Consider the following 19,683-nt stretch of genomic DNA (forward strand, 5'->3'; position numbering starts at 1 on the left):
TGACAGCAACAACAGATGACCATGGAGACAGCCTAGATCAAGCAATGCCAGAATAATCAATCATGTTGGGAATAGGCTCCAGTTTAATCTGTGAATGTATTGTATATAATTGTGCAATGTCTAAATGCGATGTTGATTAGCTGAACCTGATTCAATGGCCATACATTTTTAGCCAACCAGTGTTTTTGTTGTGTTTATACAGTTGGTGAGCACGAGGTGGCGATTTTGCGCTCTTGCCATTCATCTTCTTGAAGCGAGATGGAAGGTGGGCAGAACGCGATCATGCGCCTGTCGCTCGAGCGCTCCAACACCCAGCTGCGGTGGGACAAATGAAGTGGACTGTTCGGTTCGCAGAATAGGTGTGTTGTTGATTTGAGGAATCATTTATTGTGTCCGTGATTTTGTCATGTATTACTTGTTATCGGTGAAGCTGGTTGCAACTTACAGCTAACGCCCCCTCTATCAGCGCAAAATGTGCTGGTGTGAAGGCGACCTAACCTAAATGGGCTATTAGAATGTTAATTTCACTTACGGATGGAAACCGGTTTGACCAAAAAGAGGACGCTCTTTTATAACTCTAAACAACATTGACTTTTAGGGAAAAGAAATGTCAAGAGACAGCATGACGGCTGTACGAGCAGCACATTCACAGAACGCAAGTTCCACTGGACCTAAGGAAAATGGACAAAACTCACCGAGCCCAGCTCCGGCGAATCCGAACTTTGCTCAACCCTCGGCGGACCTACCAGATAACAGCTTGGGGTCCACAGCGGGGGAACTCACTCACACGTGGATTCAATTCGCAAAGACGTTTGTTCTTATTTTCCCCATATACGTTCTGGGTTATTTGGAATTCAGTTTCAGTTGGCTACTGATTGGACTTGTCATATTCTACTGGTGGAGAAGAAACACTGGAGGCAAGAACAATAGACTGAGCAGAGCCTATGCGTTCTTTGAACAAGAGGAGAAAACCGTAAAGCAAAGTCTGAGCACCTCAGATTTGCCGTCATGGGTAAGATGAGGCCTAAAAGGGGATACATTACCACACATTTATTTCCATGGATAGGATTTCATGTTATCTGTAAGTCCATGTGAAACGATTTCTGAGTTTCTAGGAAAACCATCACCAGACTTGAGGAGGTAGCAATAGTGTCATGTAAAGCTGTGATTAGGCAGCTGTCCTCAGCAGTGACATTACACTGAGCCACTTTCTAAATACAGCCAGGCACAATAGTAAACCGGACACCCGGGCACATGCAGATGCCCACAGGGACCCTGCTATTATAGGACGACCCACCACTGTGTAACAACAGCTAACTGCATCCTAAAGAATGGAAGATCAACTTCTCACTAACATATTAGTCAAAAGTTGACTTTCACTGAAGTCTGGCCGCCCATGTGGTATACATAAGGCAATGGGAGTGATGGGCAAGTTTAATACTGAAACTTAACAGGGTCACCTGTAAATTAATTTGGTGCTTTGAACCATTTACGGCCAGAAACTAAGAATGTGATTTGGTTGTGACCCTCATTAACATAACAGCCCAAGTCATCTACAGGGAATTTGGGGAACAGCTATGGTGTCTTCTGCCCTTCCAACTGACAAGGTGACTGCCAATTTGGTCATGGGAAAAACATGAGGTGTCATGACCAATTTTCACTCTATTTTTATCCCAAATGTTTGGCCTTGTCCCACTGTCCTGTGCCCTGTGGCTTGCCTAAGGCTCAATCACCTGAAAAGGTTGTGTCAGACAGCGCTTGAGATCACCCTTCTTCAGCACCATTGGATTTTAAAGGGATCAATCGGGCCTGAATATACTACTTCTATATAACAAGGGTCCCTCGATGATAAGTGGAAAATACTGGATAGAGGATGTAATCGGTACAAAAAAGTACTTTTCCATTTCATAGCCAGCCTAAAGCTTAATAAAGGTGTAACCCAAACCATGATATCTTAGTTAAGGGGCCTACAGACCAACAGAACGACCTAACAGCTCATAATACATCAAGTTGGGTTCCTGTGTGTAAAGTAACACAAATGATTCAAACTGTCTAATTCACAGACAGACAATGTCCAAGATCTGCTGGTAGAATGTTATGAGATAGGCCCTAAGGTTCCAACAAATATGCCCTGATTCAATTTGCCAGTAGATGAAATGCCTTTCCTCTGTGGGAGCTGCCAGCAAGCACTACTGAACAGTAGCATGCTTAGGGGTGTTTTTTCCAGAGTAGTTGTTTTTTCAATGTATGTATCCTCATAGTTGTTTTACAGTGACCAACACACTGAGCTATTGTGTTGCACAGCCTCCAGAGGACACTCCCTGATATAACAGACACCTGATCTGGTGTTTCTTATGGAGGAGGAAGACAATGTACTTATGTAGGTCATATTTAGGAGACTGTATGATGCTTCCTGTCCTTATGAGAAACGTTTTAACTTTTAAATTGAAACATTTAATGAACCAGGCATTTCTCCTCAGCCTACCTCCCCAGACATTTCATGGAGCTCAAACTGTAATCCACTGCTCACTCGAAAAGGTTTCTCCATATAATTTCTCAGACGGGATGAGTTCACAGACGAGTCTATATCCTCTATATTTTTGTTGGTAATCCATTTGAATACATATTTAATAAATACATATGTACATACTGTAGTTTACTTTGTTTTAAAAACATTTTTACACAGGAGCACTACCAACACACTATCTGACAGCGTTCATAAATCTGGAAAAATGAGCTGAAGAAGCTTTTTCTATCAGGCAAAAAAATGCTGCGCTATTATATTATTTATTTTGTGTGTAAAGCTGAAGTCTTTTTTGGTGGTGAAGTATATAGAGTGAGTCATCTGCAGTTTAATGCTGCCGACTGTGAGAAGTAGGCCTAAACAGATCCGGCAGCTTATTCACCAGTCCTGGGAGACACAAGTTCTCAAGGTGAAGGCAAAGTGGAACAAAAAATAAAATCCTCTCGAGAATCTCTTGAAGAGAAAAGACATGGTGTCGGCAAAGATTTCAGCTTTGTGGACAACCAAACCTGATTTCATCCTGTACGTGATGTCTTAGCTTCCGCTGTCCTTCTGACAAAGGTCTGCGCTACACTTCCCTTTTGGTCACATCAACTTCCCATCTTCATATTTTATTCATTTGAAAATGACAAACCTACAGTCTACGTGTAAAGGGATTATTAACAGGGTTAGAGCTGTTCAAGAAAGGCCTGTCCCAATGGGCATTTTGCAATAAAAACATCTTACATGCTGTAGATATAGTCCTCCTGAGGCCATTTCAGAGCCTTTAAGCAGCATGGATGTACTTGGGGACCAGATCATTGCCAACCCTGTCACTCACCCCGTGAGTGTTCCTAATTGCTTCACAGAGTCACTTCCAGGTTTTAATTCTGTATGATCCAGTGTGTGTTTCTGCTGCTTCTACTCCCAGTCCTCCTACTCCTCTCCCTGCTCAGTTCCTCCCAGTCCCAGTAATGCTGAATCAGCTCTCTTCCTACCTGCATCAGTATTTAACTCAGCTCCATCACAGCTTCTATTGCCGCATGGGGAATAACAAATAGACGGCTTATTTTTTCCGTTGTACATGTGGGATGAAAGGGTGTCTTGCTCTCTGTTTAGAAAAGGTTGTTGTCATACTGAAAAATGTGGGGGCTGCTGTTATTCATTCATGGTGGAAGAAGGGGAAACGGGGGGGGGGGGGGTCAGGAAGAGAGAAAATGAATGATACACAGATGGTGTGTGTGAATGAGTGAGTGAGTGAGATTGACTGTGTGTGTGTGTGAAGAAAGAGTACATGCCTAGGGTACTTATCTCTATCCCTGATGCTCAGTCTGTGCTGTGCTCAGCCACTGTATATTTGATGACCAGATGATTGGTGCAACAAGAGATATTTGTCATTACACAAAGATAGTCAGTAACAAAACCTGAAACAAGATTGCTCCTAGAATTCAACACACACACTCATTAATGTCTGTTGTTCCTCACCCTCCCCAGGTCCACTACCCTGACGTTGAAAGAGTGGAGTGGTTAAACAAGGTAATGACAACACATATTGTCTGATCTATTATTTTTGGATGAAGGCCTGCCTCTGCTTTCAAATCCTCTTTGATGACTACACAGGAATGTGGAGCTTTTTTCTCTCCCTATACATCTCTCTATCTCACCTCTTTCTCTCTCTCTGTCCCTCCCCCATCCCATCCTCACACCAGCAGATCTATAGCGGTAGATGCAGCGACGCACAATGCGGCATGCTGAAGCACACAGTCACTGCCCCATACGATGCGTTAACCAAGGAGCCAGTCATATTCCAGTTTCTTTGACCACTCCCCATTGAAATCCCCTGAACTTGGACGTTTGAAATATTGATATGTACACACTACGACCAACACTACTTTATGTTAAGCGCAAGCTGATAAAAATTTCACCAGCATGCGCCCTTGCATGCATGCTGAATTATAGACGTGAGGAGATGAATGAAAGGCGTTCACATAGCAGTCATGGACACATCCTTTTGGTGAAGGTTAGTTGTAATCTACAGTTTTTGTTGGATGGCACATTCTATAGCCATTTAGTAGATTAGTAATACCTCAGCAAGATAGTCTTAGAGAGGCGAACCCCTAATGGCTATGATGAAAGCTGCCAGATCATGACTCCAGAAAGTGTTGGCCAGAGCAGCAACCAGGCAGGTGCCAATGGTGCCCTTGGTGCCAGCCCACTGACCTGTTTCCCTTCTGTGACCTGCTCAGACAGTGAGACAGATGTGGCCCTACATCTGCCAGTTTGTGGAGAAGCTGTTCAAGGACACCATTGAGCCGGCAGTGAAGGAAGCCAATGGCCACCTGGGCTCATTCTGCTTCAGCAAGATCGACATGGGCGACAAGGTGAGAGTCACTGCCTAGCCATGGTGGGAGAGAGCCCTTAGGTCATAGTTGGCTTGTTGGTAGTTAGACGGTAGTTAGACATATATATAACCATAGTGAAACTCTTGACATCATAAACCCTTTAAACAAAGTGGCCGTGTGGTTTTGAAGTTTGTGAAATGTCATTCTGAAATGGTTATGTTTCGGCTGTTTATTCTGAGACAAAGTAAGACCCCTAGCAGGCGTTGTAAGGACAGCAGGGGGAGGGGTGGGTGTTTCTGAAATAGTTTCCGCTCTAGGGTCACGGTTGTGGGGAACTGTCACGCTGGGGGGGGGGGGGGGATGTGATCTTAGACGAGCAGAGATGTGTTGGCATGATCCGTTGTCTGTTTTGGGTCCAGCCCCTCAGGGTCAACGGGGTCAAGGTTTACACAGAGAACGTGGACAAGCGTCAAATCATCATGGATCTACAAATCAGGTGACCTGGCTTATCCTGCCAGTACATACACAGTCATGTCACACCTGGAGGGTCCTTTTTCCACAGCTCATCTTGCATTCAAAACCAAACTCAGTTTTAATAGACTGCTGCTACATTGAGGTTTGAATATGCTGACACTTGTTTCTTTGCAGTTTTGTTGGGAACACTGAAATTGATGTAGAAGTGAAAAGATACTACTGCAAAGCTGGCATTAAGAGCGTTCAGGTAATGGAAACTTCTGGTAAATGTTGCAGATGTTTCCAAAATTACATATATTAATTAACTTTTGTACATTTTTTATAATAAACGGAAGTGGAGCACATTCATCACATTTTGTTATACCACTTGTTACCATATACTATTAAATCTAGGTAGATTCATATGTCGGGTGTTTAATTAAGGTTTTGTACTGTGTTATCAATATTATATTTCTACACTTTGTAATCTCACATTGACTTAGCTCATTTGAAAACAACATCATATCGGTATGTATATATGTGTGTGTGTGTTGTTTGTGTGTGTGTGTATTTGTGGGAGACCAAAAGAAAATAGAACTATGCTGAAGTGCTGAAATATGTAACTGGCCAGTGGATAACAGAATATAGCTGACAGGAAAAGCAATCAAGTTGTCTGCATTGAGAAAAAACACTATCCCTGAGCAACCTTCACTCTGAGCACCTTTATTATTGAACAGAAAACACAGACACACTCAGACTGTGCTGTAGTGTCGTGCCAAAACAGCCACACATTTCGAAATCACAAATTATGTTTGACCAATTCATTGAATCAAAATGTATTATTTCAATCCAGTATTATAGACATATGTGAAGGATGCTTGTCAATCGTTATACTACATGTATGACATACACTTATGGAGAGTGACTCCAAGTGTTGAGTTGGCTTGGATGGCACTGTGTGCATTGGCTGACTGAACACTATCTCTTTCATTCATGTGATGCAGCGTCCCTCTGTGGAACGTTCCTTCTCAGAGATTGTGAGGAGAGCTCATTAGGTGGGTCAGTGGGCCCGTTCCCTGTCCTGTGTCATGTGTCTGTCCTAGTCTGTGTGTGTGTGTGTGTGTGTGCCAATGCCTGTTTGGGTGGCAACAGTAGTGTGTTTGTCTGTGTGTGTGTGTCGTGTGAGCAGGTCCGACGTCGCCAGTGCTTTCGTCTCACGCCCTAACCCTCTGTCTCCACAGCTCCACGGTGTGTTGCGAGTGGTCATGGAGCCGTTGCTAGGTGACATGCCTCTCATTGGAGCCCTGTCGATATTCTTCCTCAAGAAGCCTGTGAGTCCCCGGCACTCCCCATCCTGCGTCCGACTTTCACATCACCGTCCAAGGCGCCTGCTCATAAACGTGTCCGAGATGGCGGTTAATCGATCCCTCTCTCTTTCACTCCCTTTCTTTTTTAGTTCAGAGATTGCTGCCAACTCTTTTGGTACCTCAAGTCGGAATGGGATTTTCCCAGTGGATAAGATGGAGCCTTAAATAGCTACAGATGAGGCTAGCCCTACTTTGGTAGCTTTCTCTTCTGTGCCTCTGCAGCCCACGCAGAGAGAGAGACATAGAGAGAGAGAGAGAGAGAGAGAGAGACAGAGAGAGAGAGAGAGATAGAGAGAGAGAGAGAGAGAGAGAGAGAGAGAGAGAGACAGGGAGCAGATCGACTGCAAGAGACATGGGTTGGGGGATGTGTGCAGGAGCTAGTCAGTAAATCACATTCTTTTTATGTGGATGTCAGGACCGGTTGGTGTTAATGATATAAGCGCACAGGTACACACACACACAACCACAGACCCACACAAACACGCATGCACGCACACACACACACACTTGCACACACAGCTATCCCAGTGGCCTTGCAGCTGATAATGTCTCTACCTTAAGTCAGCCTGACCCTGCAAACATGAACTGGAAGAAAGCAGAAAGAACTATGTATAAGACTACACCGCATATACCAGACTGCCTTACAGTGAACTGAACTGCATACCAAAGCTTCAGTCTTCTTTGTATGAGTGCTCGCCATAAATGGACTGATCTTTTGTGCCAAATAAAAGTAAAACATTCTCAGACCATAATAGGTTAAGCCCCAGTCTTTGTTGGGTTTCATGAAAAACCCAAGTAAAATAGCTAAATTAAACGTTGTGTGCACGACTGCAGCACTGTTTGTTGTAATAACGTTAAACATTTACCGTTAATGATACCTAATACATTATTCAGGACAGAATGTTGATTCTGTGGTTATACAGTGGTTATACACAGGATGATATGATATGGTCATAAAGGTGATGCAAAAAGTATAGGCAACACATGCTTTATGTGACATTGCTGAGATTACTCATGCGTTATTCAGAACATGAAAGGATGCTGATGCAGCATTTGTACCGGCCTGAATAGGCCGGTAGGGGGGACATTCAAAACAATCAAACCTTCATTAGTTGTTTTCCACTTTCAGGTGAAGCCTGGGGCATTGCCACCCAGTTGTGCTGGGGCTTGGTGTTTGTTTGTTACCAGGTGTTGTGGCCCAGAGGAGAGGTGCTGCCTGCTGTTTGGGAAGCAGCTTTGATAACCCTGCAGTGCCAACCCCCCACCCCCCCCACCCCCACCCCCCCCTTTAAACCATCACTGCTGCACAAGTGCATATCTTCTGCTCAGCACATAAGTAGCAAGGGAGAGAGAAAGACACAAAGACATGGAGAGAGAGATAGAGATGACAGAGGGGGTTGGAAAGGAATAGCAATTAATACTCACAGTGAAACCAATACTTCGGGTCTAGAGACAAATGAAAGTGCCGCAGTGTTAAGAGGATTTTAAAGTGGAGCTGTCAGCTGTATGCCCGTTCCCGCCTCAGAGTACAGTGTCTTTCCCGTGACTCTGCGCTTGTGATCTACCTACATCAAGTGCAGTGTTAACAGCATCAGTCTGGCCTAGAACAACAATACAACAATACAGTACACATCCATTGATCCCATTTTGTCCACACCAGCCATGCTGTTTCTCGAGGCGATTTGGGTTGTGAATGTTTTAGTAAGCCAGGTGTTTGTGCAGTCGCTCGGCAGGATTTGCTGGCTCACTGAGCTGGTGATGACTCACCAAGAGGCCTCAAGGGGATCTGGCCCCTTTTGCACTAGGAGTCACGGGAAAAAACGGCCCTGTCCGTCGAGGTTTAATAACACACACTCCTTACTGTGGGGTCTTTGTTAAACCTCGAGTTGGTATGATTTGTGGTAGAACTGGTTTCGTAGCAGGAATGTGTGTCGGTATGCCTTTTGGCAGTCAATTGGCTGTTCCTGGTGTTGTGTTTTAGTAGTATCTGTATTTATTAAGAGCTGTGCCACTCTGACGGTACATCAAGTGTGGCGGAAAAATCGGTAAAGTTGAACGCTTTATCCAGTTAAGAGGAGGCCTGTTCTTTTCCACCCTCCCCTCTTATATCTTAGTTTTCCCTCAGAGAAATTAAATGAACCCGTGACTGAAAGAAATGAGAACAATAACCAGCTACTGCACTGCAGGGAAATATGGTTTTGTCTGCGCGTATGTTTTCTCTTGATTGGCGTCCTAATTGTTCTCTCTCTTTCTGTTTCTCTCTCCTCGTCTTCTCTGCTGTCCTCTTTCTGTTTTGTAGATTTTGGACATCAACTGGACTGGCCTGACCAATATTCTAGACATTCCTGGGCTAAAGTAAGTCGTGGGAAACTGGTTTGTCAGCCCACTCTCCTAACACACTGAGCCCGCACGGTTATCTGCAGGGCTTATCAGAGTAGCTATGCATGTTGAGTTTGTAGGTATTTTATCTCTTTTTGTGCGTGTCAATGTGTGTGTGTGTGTCGAGAGGGTGTGTTTGTGTGTGTTTTTGCAGTGGCCCATGTGAGTGTTTTATTCTTGCGAGGAGAATATGGCCTCACGGCTGTAGTGCTTTCACCTCATTAAGCCTTCATTCTTAACACAGTGCTGCAAGTGCTTTACAAAGCCACAGTCAGGGTAGTGGCACGGCTCAGTCAAAAGACTGCAGTTTTCATCCCATTCTCTCTTAAAATGTCATTCTTTTAGTCTCAGTGAAAGTACAATAGTTGCTACATCGGTCCGCTCTCGGTGGGTTTGAAATACTTGACTATTGAGACATAATTGGCTAATGACCAGGGGACTTGGGGAATTCTTCAGGCGAGTTGGAATTAAAGAGATCGCTTTGTAAAGCGCAGCTGTTTAGCTACTTTGGTTTTTCAATAGCTTATAGAACAAATACTTACTGTTAGCGGGGACAATGTGGGGAAATACTTTCCACTGTTGAAGCACCTGAAATCAAAAATGAAATCATATCTCTTGGAGGACAGACAGACGGACACGCCAGCCCAACCTCAGAAAAGAATCTGGAAATGTGTAATCAATCTCAACTGCCAGTAGACTATGACTCAATTTGATGTGTGTGTGTGTGTGATATGGGACCCCTGCTCATGTGCAATGGGTGGTGGGAGTGTTGCAGGGCTGGTTTGGGAATGGGGTCGTCTAGCGTTAGGAGACATGCTCCAGCTCCAGCCCTAGCTCCCTGAGCGCAGGGGACTGGCAGCGTCAGCTGCATACTACAGCAGTCTGAAGACACTCCCACTCTCCCGCCCCCTTCTCCCTTAGCCCACCCCACCGTGCTGTCATAGTCCCCGCCCCCCCAGAACCACACCACGGTTCATAAAGTCTCTCTCTCTCTCTCTCTCTCTCTCTCTCTCTCTCTCTCTCTCTCCCTCTTTATCTGATAGCCCGTTCTTTATCTGATAGACGTTTCTCAGCAACTCCACTGAATGTGTGCGCGCGTGCGTGTGTCTGTGGCCGTGTGTTGTGGCGGTCTGATGTTATTTCTGGTGAGGACGGCGGAGTCACCCGCCGCCGCAAGGTCAGCAGGGAACAATAACAGCTGAAGCTGCCGGAATCTTCCACGGCCGTTGCCACACGGCTACAGCCCTGCCCCCCCCACACCCCACCCCCCAAACCGTGCACCTCCTCCACGTGATCGATCATGCTCTAAGGGAGAGAGTCATGTTGCCTCTAATGCCCCTTTAAATCTGATCAGTGAGGAGCACACCGGCCTGGCTGTATCTTCCTTAAGGCTGGACAGAGAAAGGAAATAATGAGTGTGGGGTTTTTTTTCTGAGGAGAAGACATGGTGCGGAGGCACCCTGAGGTGATGCTGCGCTGTCAGCGACAGTTCAGCGTGCTTGAATGTCACTTTGAAGACATGTGTATCTGAGAACTGACGACCAGTTAAAAAGCCGTTTTGCGTCCGCCAGCATTAGTAAATACCTCCCGTTGCTAGGTTACTGCCAGTACATGTATCTGTATTTGGATTCCCTCACTGTGGCCTGTAGGTCTCTGTTGTTGTCCTGTGGAAGGACCTGAAGGTCGTTGTATATTATTGACTTCTTACTGGATCACAGTGATATTTTGAGCTTTGTCGGCTTATTCCAACAACGTGCTTGAACCCATTCCAATGTTCCCTTCTGTCTAACGTTCAGAATAACCAAACAACATATTCCTTTCTGCTTAAATAAGATTATGTGAACATGATGTATACACCAATGATATTAGATTACAGATCGGTATATCTAATCCATTCAATCCATCTAATCTGAAATGAATACATGTAAATGTAATCTCTGTCTTTTTTCAGTGGCTTTTCGGACAGTATAATTCAAGACATCATTTACAGCTACCTGGTGTTACCCAACCGCATCACCATTCCCCTGGTGGGAGATGTGGAGCTGGCTAAACTGCGCTTCCCCCTGCCTAAGGTAGTGTCTCTGACCTACAACATCATGCAATATTCAGTTAGCATTCAGCCTTCGCTTCATTTAGCATTCATGTCAACAACAACAAAACCACGAGTTGTTACACATAACATCTGCAACAGTAGCGCTCCAAAGTAACTACCAACAATAATGCTAAGATAATGACAATGTACCTAGTAGCAGTGAGAAGACCCACACTATCACGCATCATTTGATTCACTCACACTTTTGTTTTGATAAGGACAGATCGTCGACTCTGTCTTGATGACTTGCGGTCGTGTTTCACACAGCTGCGAGCAAAGCCTTGTTATGTTCCACAGCTAATGTCAGCTCTTATCTCCTCTTCCTAGCTTGGCCTGGAAGTGTCACAGGCTTCTATAATTAAAACTCTCCCTGCCCTCAAGTGGTCCCTCTTTGTGTGTGTGCGCGCCCATATTTTCTTTTAATGTATGTGTTTAATGTATGTTTTGTATGTGTTTCATGTATGTTTTGTATGTGTTTCATGTATGTTTTGTATGTGTTTCATGTATGTTTTGTATGTGTTTCATGTATGTTTTGCTGTGCGTGTACGTGTGTATCTGTCCAGGGAGTCCTACGCATCCACTTCCTGGAGGCACAGGACCTGGAGGGCAAGGATAAGTTCCTGGGGGGGCTGATCAAGGGCAAGTCTGACCCCTACGGCGTCATCCAGATAGGCAACCAGCTCTTCCAGAGCAAGACCATCAAGGAGTGCCTCCACCCCAAATGGAACGAAGTGTACGAGGTGATGAATGGAAAACAGGCGTAACTCACTCACTCCTCAGACATCCCGGCGCAGCCGTTACACTTACCGTTTAAATACACTTTGCGTTCAACCCTTGAGTTTTTTTTTCCTTGTCTTCCTCTAATCTGGCTAAGTGTTATTCAATCAATATCATTCCTAACAGGAAACTGTGTCAATCGAATGGAGGGATTGTGTGTGTTGAGGTGTCTAGGCACAAACAGCATGCGTTATGAATAACATTTGGAGATGTGTTGTCGACGTGTTCTGAGTGGACACTGTGTCGTTGTGGTCATTAGGCCTTGGTGTACGAGCACTCGGGCCAGCACCTGGAGATCGAGCTGTTTGATGAAGACCCAGACAAGGATGACTTCCTGGGCAGGTATGATCATCAGATCAGATGGGTTCATTTCCCAGACTGAGCTTCATCATGAAGCCAACGCTGCTCGCTTCTGCTTTATTACATCTGCTTGCTCACGTTCAATACCAGACCTTCCTCTAATGACCTGGGCGCTGCTGACATCTCGTACATGGATGAACTAGATTGTTCCGAAAACCCCTGTGCAAAGACACCTGACCGCGTCCAGATAATGGATGCTCTCTAGCCAACCGTAGATAACGAAACCCGTTGATGAGTGACCGCAATTATCCAAGCTCAGCATGGGCGTTCTTCCCAGGGGCAAGACGGACGGCTGGTGTACGAAAGCAAGTCCAGACCAACTCTGTGCGAACGCACTGCCGAAAGATATATATAGACCTCGGCTGAGATCAATCTATGTTTTCACTCCCCCTGCTGACTCGTGTTTAAATCTTTGTCTGCACTTTAAATTGCAGCCTCATGATTGATCTGACGGAGCTTCACAAAGAGCAGAAGGTGGACGAGGTAAAAATGCTTTTCGCTTGTTTTTTTGTTTTTTGGGGGGGGGTTGTCAGATTCATTGACAATGTTAATGTATCATATAAATGTACCCTCATGAATACATGTCTTCAAAAGTATTGAAATACTTGATCAACCTTTTTGCTTTGATTTATGCAGAAGACTTAACAACCTTGTTGGGATTCATTTATTAATACATTTTCAGTGGTTTCATCTTGAAGAAATCTCTACGGGGAAGCTCCACTTGAAACTAGAGTGGCTTTCTCTTCTCTCCACTCCTGACAAGATGGACCAGGTAGGGTGTTGGCCCCTGCTTCTCTTGGGATCCCTTTAATGATGTATTTACTTAGCGGACACTTTGTTATTCTGTCTGTCATGATGCGTGTCAGCTTCCTGGTCTCCTCTGTCCAATCAGGTGTTGAATAGCGTGCGTGCAGATAGGAGCCTCACCAATGAGGGTCTTTCATCTGCTCTGCTGGTGGTGTATCTAGACACAGCCAAGAACCTACCGGTACGTGGACACAAGTACACTTGTTTGATGATTGTTCCCTTTTGTGAATATAATGGCTGTAGAGCTTTTCTTGCGCTGGTGTTTGTATAATATGCTGCAGTCTTCCTCTTCTGACTTGTTCACATGCATAGTGGTGACCTGAAGACCTCAGTCACTTTATCTGTTATGTGTTTGTCAGGAATCCATGTTTCCTTCTCTCTACTCCTGTCCTTCTCCCAACTATGCAACGTTTTCACCCCAAAAGACACCCAATGTCTTTTGACCAACAAGTCTGATCCAAGCCCAGAGGTAGATCTGTTAAAGACAAAAAAAACAACTGTGGGCAGCAGTTGAAGCTCATTTTTGGTATGCGTAGGACCTAGAGTCTCTTCCCAAGGTGAGCTCACATGACCAGGAAAACATCTGTCCGACCCATCCCCCCCCGATCTCAGCCACAGGAGAGGACACCAACCATTAGCAAGCCTACTGTAGCAGAGCATCTCTGGAGCATTTTCCAAGCCCTTATTCCATTTCCCCCCCCTCCCTCTTCTCTCTCTCCGTTCCTGCACCATAAAGAGCGTCTTCACAGGGAGTCTGGGCTGTGGAAACTTAAGAGAGAGGAGGGCTTCCGGCCTAGTCTTTTGTGAGAACAGTACACCAGTGTATAGAACATTATTCGTGAGTCCTCCGGTACTCTGCATCCTGGCGTTAGCGCTAGCATTGTGTGTTGTGGAGTGGAAACAGATAACAGAGGTCCTGCAGTCTTCAACCATAAAGAATGTCAAGAGACTTTGCTGCATGGTGTAACTTCTAATCCTTCAATTCTAAAAACCCATTGATTAATAAAATAATATATGGAAAAAAGTATATGCTGTACGTGGGAGGGAAGATATCGGAAAAGAAGAATCATTATGGAGAGCCAGCAATGCAGTAAATCAGTCAGGTATATAGAAACAGTCGATGGTTTGCTTTGAGATACATCATATTGAGGGGTGTGTTGAAGGGTGTCCATCTATCGATCTGTCGGATTTGCTGTAGCAAGTAGAAAGTAGCTGGCAGGCATGTATTTCTTCAGCTTTAGTATCTTTCCATATATTTGTCAGTCACTTAAGAGCCAATCCTAGGCATGTTGAAAACAGTCGACTAGCTCCACAAAGTCTCCCACAACCATTTTCTGTGGTGAATCCCAGATCTGTCCAAAATGTATTCTTCTGACAGTTCTTTTCTTTTCTATTTTCCCACACATCTGTTTGTAACCCTTTTCCTCATCCTCTCCCTGGGTTGTCCTCAACCAATCACCTTCTAACACAGTTAAACCAGACTCAGTCATCCTCATTCTACTAACTCCGGGTGTGGTTCTCTCCCCCTCTCGCTTTGGCTAAAAGACCAACCTGTTAGACTTCAGCTATGAAGGGTTGAAGCAAGCCTCAGTCTTTAAGAAGGTAAAGTAAGAGAGAGCGGGCTCGCATGCACACGTCACACAGATGCCGCTTGTTTGTGTGTGTTCTCTGTTTGTGCCATCCAGAGTCTTGTGAACACCATGGCGAATAGAACCAAAATAATGACATGTGTCCGTAATACGAGCACTGATTCGTCACATGCATGGCAATGGATGATGACATTGTAATGAGACTCAGTTATGACTTGGTAAAGTATGTGCCTGATTTGATTGCATTGCATAGATTTCATTTTCATGCTTGTGATGCTTCCTGAATTCTCATATTTCATCCTGTTGGTACTTGCTTTGTTGTTAGCGAGACTCACGTTTAATTGGGGTAAACCTTGATGAAGTTGAAGTGGATTTTCAAGTAGTACTTGAAGAGATACTAGAGATACGATAAAGAAAGACGGGTCAGGGAGAGAAATCAGAACCTCACCCACACGATAGACACACAGTATCTCTGTGTGTATTCATTAAAATACCCTTCAATGCATTTTGTATCTGTTTTGTTTACCCCCCCCCCCCCCCCCCACACACACACACACACACACACACACATACATACAAACACACACCCATAATGGAGAACCATTTTTAACCTGCCCCATTTGTGCTTTGTGTTCCCTTTAAAACGCAGTTCTGGCATGTGGTACTGTACTTTGTTCAGTTTGCGTTGTACAGTTATCATGTTTCTCATTGTGCACATGTAGCCTATTAGATATGACATGTCTCCCCAGAGCATTGTGAGCACTAGTAACCTGGCAACCTTAGATGCATTCATGTATACTAGTATTGTTAATTGTTAGTTTGGCCTTTTGTGTGAACCGGAGAACACAAAAGCACAATTAGAATTCCTAGAAGTCTAAGCTGGGGCTGGGCTGTTTCCTTGAAAGCTACAGTGTTGGGTTACCCTGCCTGTCAAAGCCTAAACAATCACGTTATCTGGCACACATGAAAACAAGTTTCACGGTAAACTGTGTACTTCTCCTAGAATGACGTGACGAGTAACACTGCTTCCTGTCTATTTGATTGAGTCACATCTCTTCTCCTCGTCCTCGTGCAGGCTGGGAAGAAGGGCAGCAGTGACCCCAGTCCCTTGGTTAAGTTTACAGTCGGACACAAAAGCTTGAGCAGTAAGGTAGGTGAGACTCCACAGCTTGTCAACACACTTCTCTCTATAACGAAAAAAAACTGAGTGAGAGAGTGTTTCCAACCTTTTATTCTTAGGGCAAAGGCCCACTGTGGCTGTGAGTTCATCTCCAATTTGTTTTGTTTTTTCCCTCTGTCCCTTGGGTGTTGTTGTCGTGCATGTCATGTTGCTATGGTGATTCAGTACTGCTGTTGTGTTTCCTCAGGTCCGTTACAAGACCAGCGAGCCTCTGTGGGAGGAGGCATTCTCCTTCCTGGTCCACAACCCCAGGAGGCAGGAACTGGAAGTGGAGGTACAACTGCACATCTTCACATTAAAAACCTCTTACCAGTGAACTACAACCCCCATGATATGAAATCTAATGAAAAATAATCCAAAGTGTGACATGAAACGGGTATGCTGTGTCGTAAGTCTAACTTAGCTGTCTGTCGGCCCGGTTGATTGCGCCCAGGTGAAGGATGACAGGCACAAGTGCACCCTGGGTAACCTGACGGTGCCTCTGAGCGGTCTGCTGGCGATGGAGGACATGACACTGACTCAGGGCTTCTCCCTCAAGAACTCTGGGCCCAGCTCCACCATCAAACTCAAGATGGCACTGCGGGTAAACACGCACTGCACCCCTGTGGCTCTGCTGTCAAACACAGGCTGAATACACACAGCCTGACACTGTCGGATGTCAGTGGGCGGCAAACGGGCGGAAAAGCCAGCTTCGCTGGTTTTCCTACCACACCTATCTTGATCAAGTACTCAGCACACATGATTTCTATGTGCACTGTACATTTTACATTATTCCCACTGTAGTTGCATTTCTTGATCAACTGCATTGGCAAAGCAGTAGGCCTAGTTTTAGCCGAGCCTAGTTTCGTTGAATACAAATATGGACAGTAAAATTCATCCTGACCCCCCCCCCCCACTGTGTATGTGTAGATCCTGTGCCTTGAGAAGCAGAGTGCGTCCGGCCAGCCATCCTCCGTCCAGGTGAGGAAAGCCGGCTCGGCCGCCAACCTCCCAGGCCCAGGCCCAGGCCCAATCCCCACTCCCAGACCGTCCGTCTCCGAGTCCCCCCTGACCCCGACCCCTCCAACCCCGATGGAGGCATCCACCCACACTCTCCACCCTCATCGGAGGGAGGGAGAGCCCTACTCGGCCAGCCCCCTCCGGAGCAGCTCTGACCTGGGCACATGCATCTCCAGCTCCCAGAAGCACCTGGCCCACAAGGAGTCCAACGCCAGCCTGGCCTCAGACATCTCCCTGCCCTTTCACACCCAGGAGCTGCAGCAGAGGCTACGCCAGCTGCAGAAGTAAGTGCACGCACACACGTGTGCACGCACACAGCCACTGACACACTCTCGGGAATACACGTCATGCTCTTACAAACACGTGTGCATTTGAACTTACTCACTCACTAACAAACGAACATAATAACAAACAAAATAAGCCTGTGTTGTGTCGACAGTGGTTGCGGGCCTCGCCAGTACCCTCTGGGTGAAGTCCAGCTGACAGTGCGTCACAGCTCCCAGAGGAACAAGCTCATCGTGGTGGTGCACGCTTGTCGGTGAGTGCCAGAGTGCCAGAACGGGTGTAGAATACTGTTTGTTTATCACTGGGAGACGAGCAAGAGGGCCGGAATGATGCCAACACTTCACACCACGTATCTTATCTTGTTCTCAAATCATATTTCTCCGTAGAAAACCACAGCTAGGATATCAAATTAAATGTTATTTGTGTAGGCCTTTTTACAAGCAATGTCACACATGGGCTTGACAAACGCCCATAGAATAGAACTGCACCAAAACCCAACCTAAACCCTCAAGGAATATGGTCGTAATTAGTGATATGACTGACTTCTTAATGCCCTCAGGAACCTGATAGCATTCACCAAGGATGGGTCGGACCCCTTTATCCGTGTTTACCTGCTGCCCGACAAGAGCAGGACTGGCCGCAGGAAGACCAGCACTATGAAGAAGACCCTGAACCCAGTATACGATCAAACGTGAGTCCCATCCTTCTGTTACACACAGACACTGAACCATCAGGTGACTCAACACTTCACTTTCTGCAGTTGGGGACAAAAGGACCGGTTTTGCATTACATATCGAATGAAATTGAATAGCTCAATTAGGTCTCTCAAATGGAGCGGGGTGAACCAAGTAGTGTGTGTATGTGTGTGTGTGTGTGTGCAGGTTTGAGTTCAGTGTGTCTATGGTGGAGCTTCACAGGAGAACTCTAGATGTAACTGTGAAGAATGGAGGAAGCATTCTGTCCAAACACAAAGGACTCCTTGGGAAGGTACCAGCACGTGCTGTCTTAATCACAAATTGAACCTTAAAGTGTACTTTTATGCTAAACCTTTAGGATCATTTTTTGGACATGGTGGATCAGGCATTGAGTAGATAGATGCTCTTTTTTTGTTTGTTTTTAAGGAATGAGGAATTTGATTGAGGAATTTGTAGTTTAATTATTTACATGTTCATTTACAGGCACTGGTGGATTTGAGCAGTGATGACATAGCTAAAGGATGGACCCAATGGTAAATCAAAATGAATATTGTCAGCTCTTTCGGATTACATTTTCAGTTTAATATGAACGTTTTTGAGTCCGAATATGGGAAATTACATAATATATGAAATATGGCGTGGACAAATATAGTTCACTATATGTTGATGTTTCTGAATCACTTTTTGACTTCTTGTAGGTACAATCTCACAGAAGACGGCACCTGCAAACCTGCCCAAGTATAGGAAAGGAGACACGATCAGCCCTTCCTGATCATGATACACAACACGCTGTCTGAACCTGCCGACATCCACAGGAAAACACAACTCTCCACTTCAGTATAGTGAAATCTTTGAAGGGCACATCATTTTCATGTCATACATTTTGTTGCCTGTCTGTTCCTCACTTCAACACAGACAGCTATAAAGATGAAGTGTCGTAGCAGAGTTCCCAATATGCATCCCCTTTGGAGTGAGAACGTTCACACTGTTGTCAAAAGCATTGTCTACCGGAAGATTTAGATGTGTCACAGCATATCTACTGCCTTGTCTGTTTTTATGTACACGCACATAATAAGCGTAAATGTTACTGGTTAGAATGTGCAGGTCTTTCTATTGATTGCGGTACTGTTATATGAATGCGTCCTTAAAAGGAGCGCTGCTAACATGTCACGTGCAGACATGTGGTTTCTCCGATTTCAACAAATCCGGTTAACACTATTCACACCAAAGGGACAGGCAGAGCCACAAAAGTTGTTGAAAGTAGCATATATAACATATGTTTATTTGTTACATACATTTTTTGTCATGCAGTGTTATGTGTATCCTTTATTTAATTTAGTTGTGCTTCCAATTATGTTCGGAATTGACATGGTGCAATATTGTCTGAATAATGTGACAGTTTCAGGACGAGGAAGTGCTGTATATAGTATGGATCTGTGTACAGGATGTTAAATTAAGAGTTTGAGTTTACCGAATTTCCAGTTTTGAATAGTGTGTAAAAGAAAAGTAATATCTGAATGTGTAACAGCAGACAGCTATGTCAGCTATTGGATTATGCTCATTTTTTTGAGCAGTATTGTTTGATTTTTTTTCGTGTGTGTGTCAAAATGACAGATTTTGCCATACTGTATTCTAGGTATGCCATGCACTAATTACAGTTGGAACCTACCCATAACCAAACCCACATCCTGTTATCCTACCTGTGCCTTAAAAAATCACTATACATACAAACTGTTTTGCCATCTTTGAGTTTTACAACAAGCAGCCTTAAGGCTTTTAAATAATAATAAAAAGAGTTACTTTACTTGGGAAAAACGACATGTCCGTTTTTGTAACTTGTTTTAGGATATGTCTA

General features: G+C 44.8%; 1 protein-coding gene across 5 annotated transcripts; it reads left to right on the top strand.

Moving 5' to 3' along the window:
* The first annotated feature begins 80 nt into the window (after positions 1–80).
* On the top strand, positions 81–19,646 carry esyt2b (extended synaptotagmin-like protein 2b). 5 transcript variants are annotated; one of them, XM_084703409.1, is made up of 25 exons: positions 81–359; positions 599–1,012; positions 3,998–4,039; positions 4,750–4,884; positions 5,265–5,341; positions 5,494–5,566; positions 6,540–6,629; positions 8,965–9,020; positions 10,996–11,116; positions 11,700–11,876; positions 12,173–12,255; positions 12,708–12,756; positions 12,956–13,045; positions 13,166–13,261; positions 13,817–13,918; positions 14,626–14,682; positions 15,745–15,819; positions 16,037–16,123; positions 16,283–16,432; positions 16,759–17,132; positions 17,288–17,386; positions 17,693–17,824; positions 18,015–18,120; positions 18,312–18,361; positions 18,527–19,646. In XM_084703409.1, the coding sequence occupies exons 2-25, from the start codon at positions 608–610 to the stop codon at positions 18,570–18,572; spliced, it is 2,772 nt and encodes a 923-aa protein (XP_084559535.1). In that variant the 5' UTR covers positions 81–359; positions 599–607; the 3' UTR covers positions 18,573–19,646. The 5 variants fall into 5 exon arrangements, with proteins under 5 accessions (XP_084559535.1, XP_084559539.1, XP_084559536.1 ...); XM_084703413.1 differs by lacking the exon at positions 599–1,012; XM_084703410.1 differs by lacking the exon at positions 14,626–14,682 and having other exon boundaries at positions 81–1,012.
* The last annotated feature ends 37 nt before the right edge of the window (positions 19,647–19,683 follow it).

This window comes from Hypomesus nipponensis, chromosome 8, assembly GCF_054491055.1.
Source record: "Hypomesus nipponensis isolate SF chromosome 8, ASM5449105v1, whole genome shotgun sequence".
Taxonomy (NCBI): Eukaryota; Metazoa; Chordata; class Actinopteri; order Osmeriformes; family Osmeridae; genus Hypomesus; species Hypomesus nipponensis.

Coding starts and splice junctions, on each gene's coding strand:
- esyt2b (XM_084703409.1), top strand. CDS start 608: ATGTCAAGAGACAGCATGACGGCTGTACGAGCAGCACATTCACAGAAC. Junction 13,919..14,625: donor CAGTGTATAGAACATTATTC/GTGAGTCCTCCG, acceptor TTTGGCTAAAAG/ACCAACCTGTTAGACTTCAG. Junction 17,387..17,692: donor GTGGTGGTGCACGCTTGTCG/GTGAGTGCCAGA, acceptor TAATGCCCTCAG/GAACCTGATAGCATTCACCA.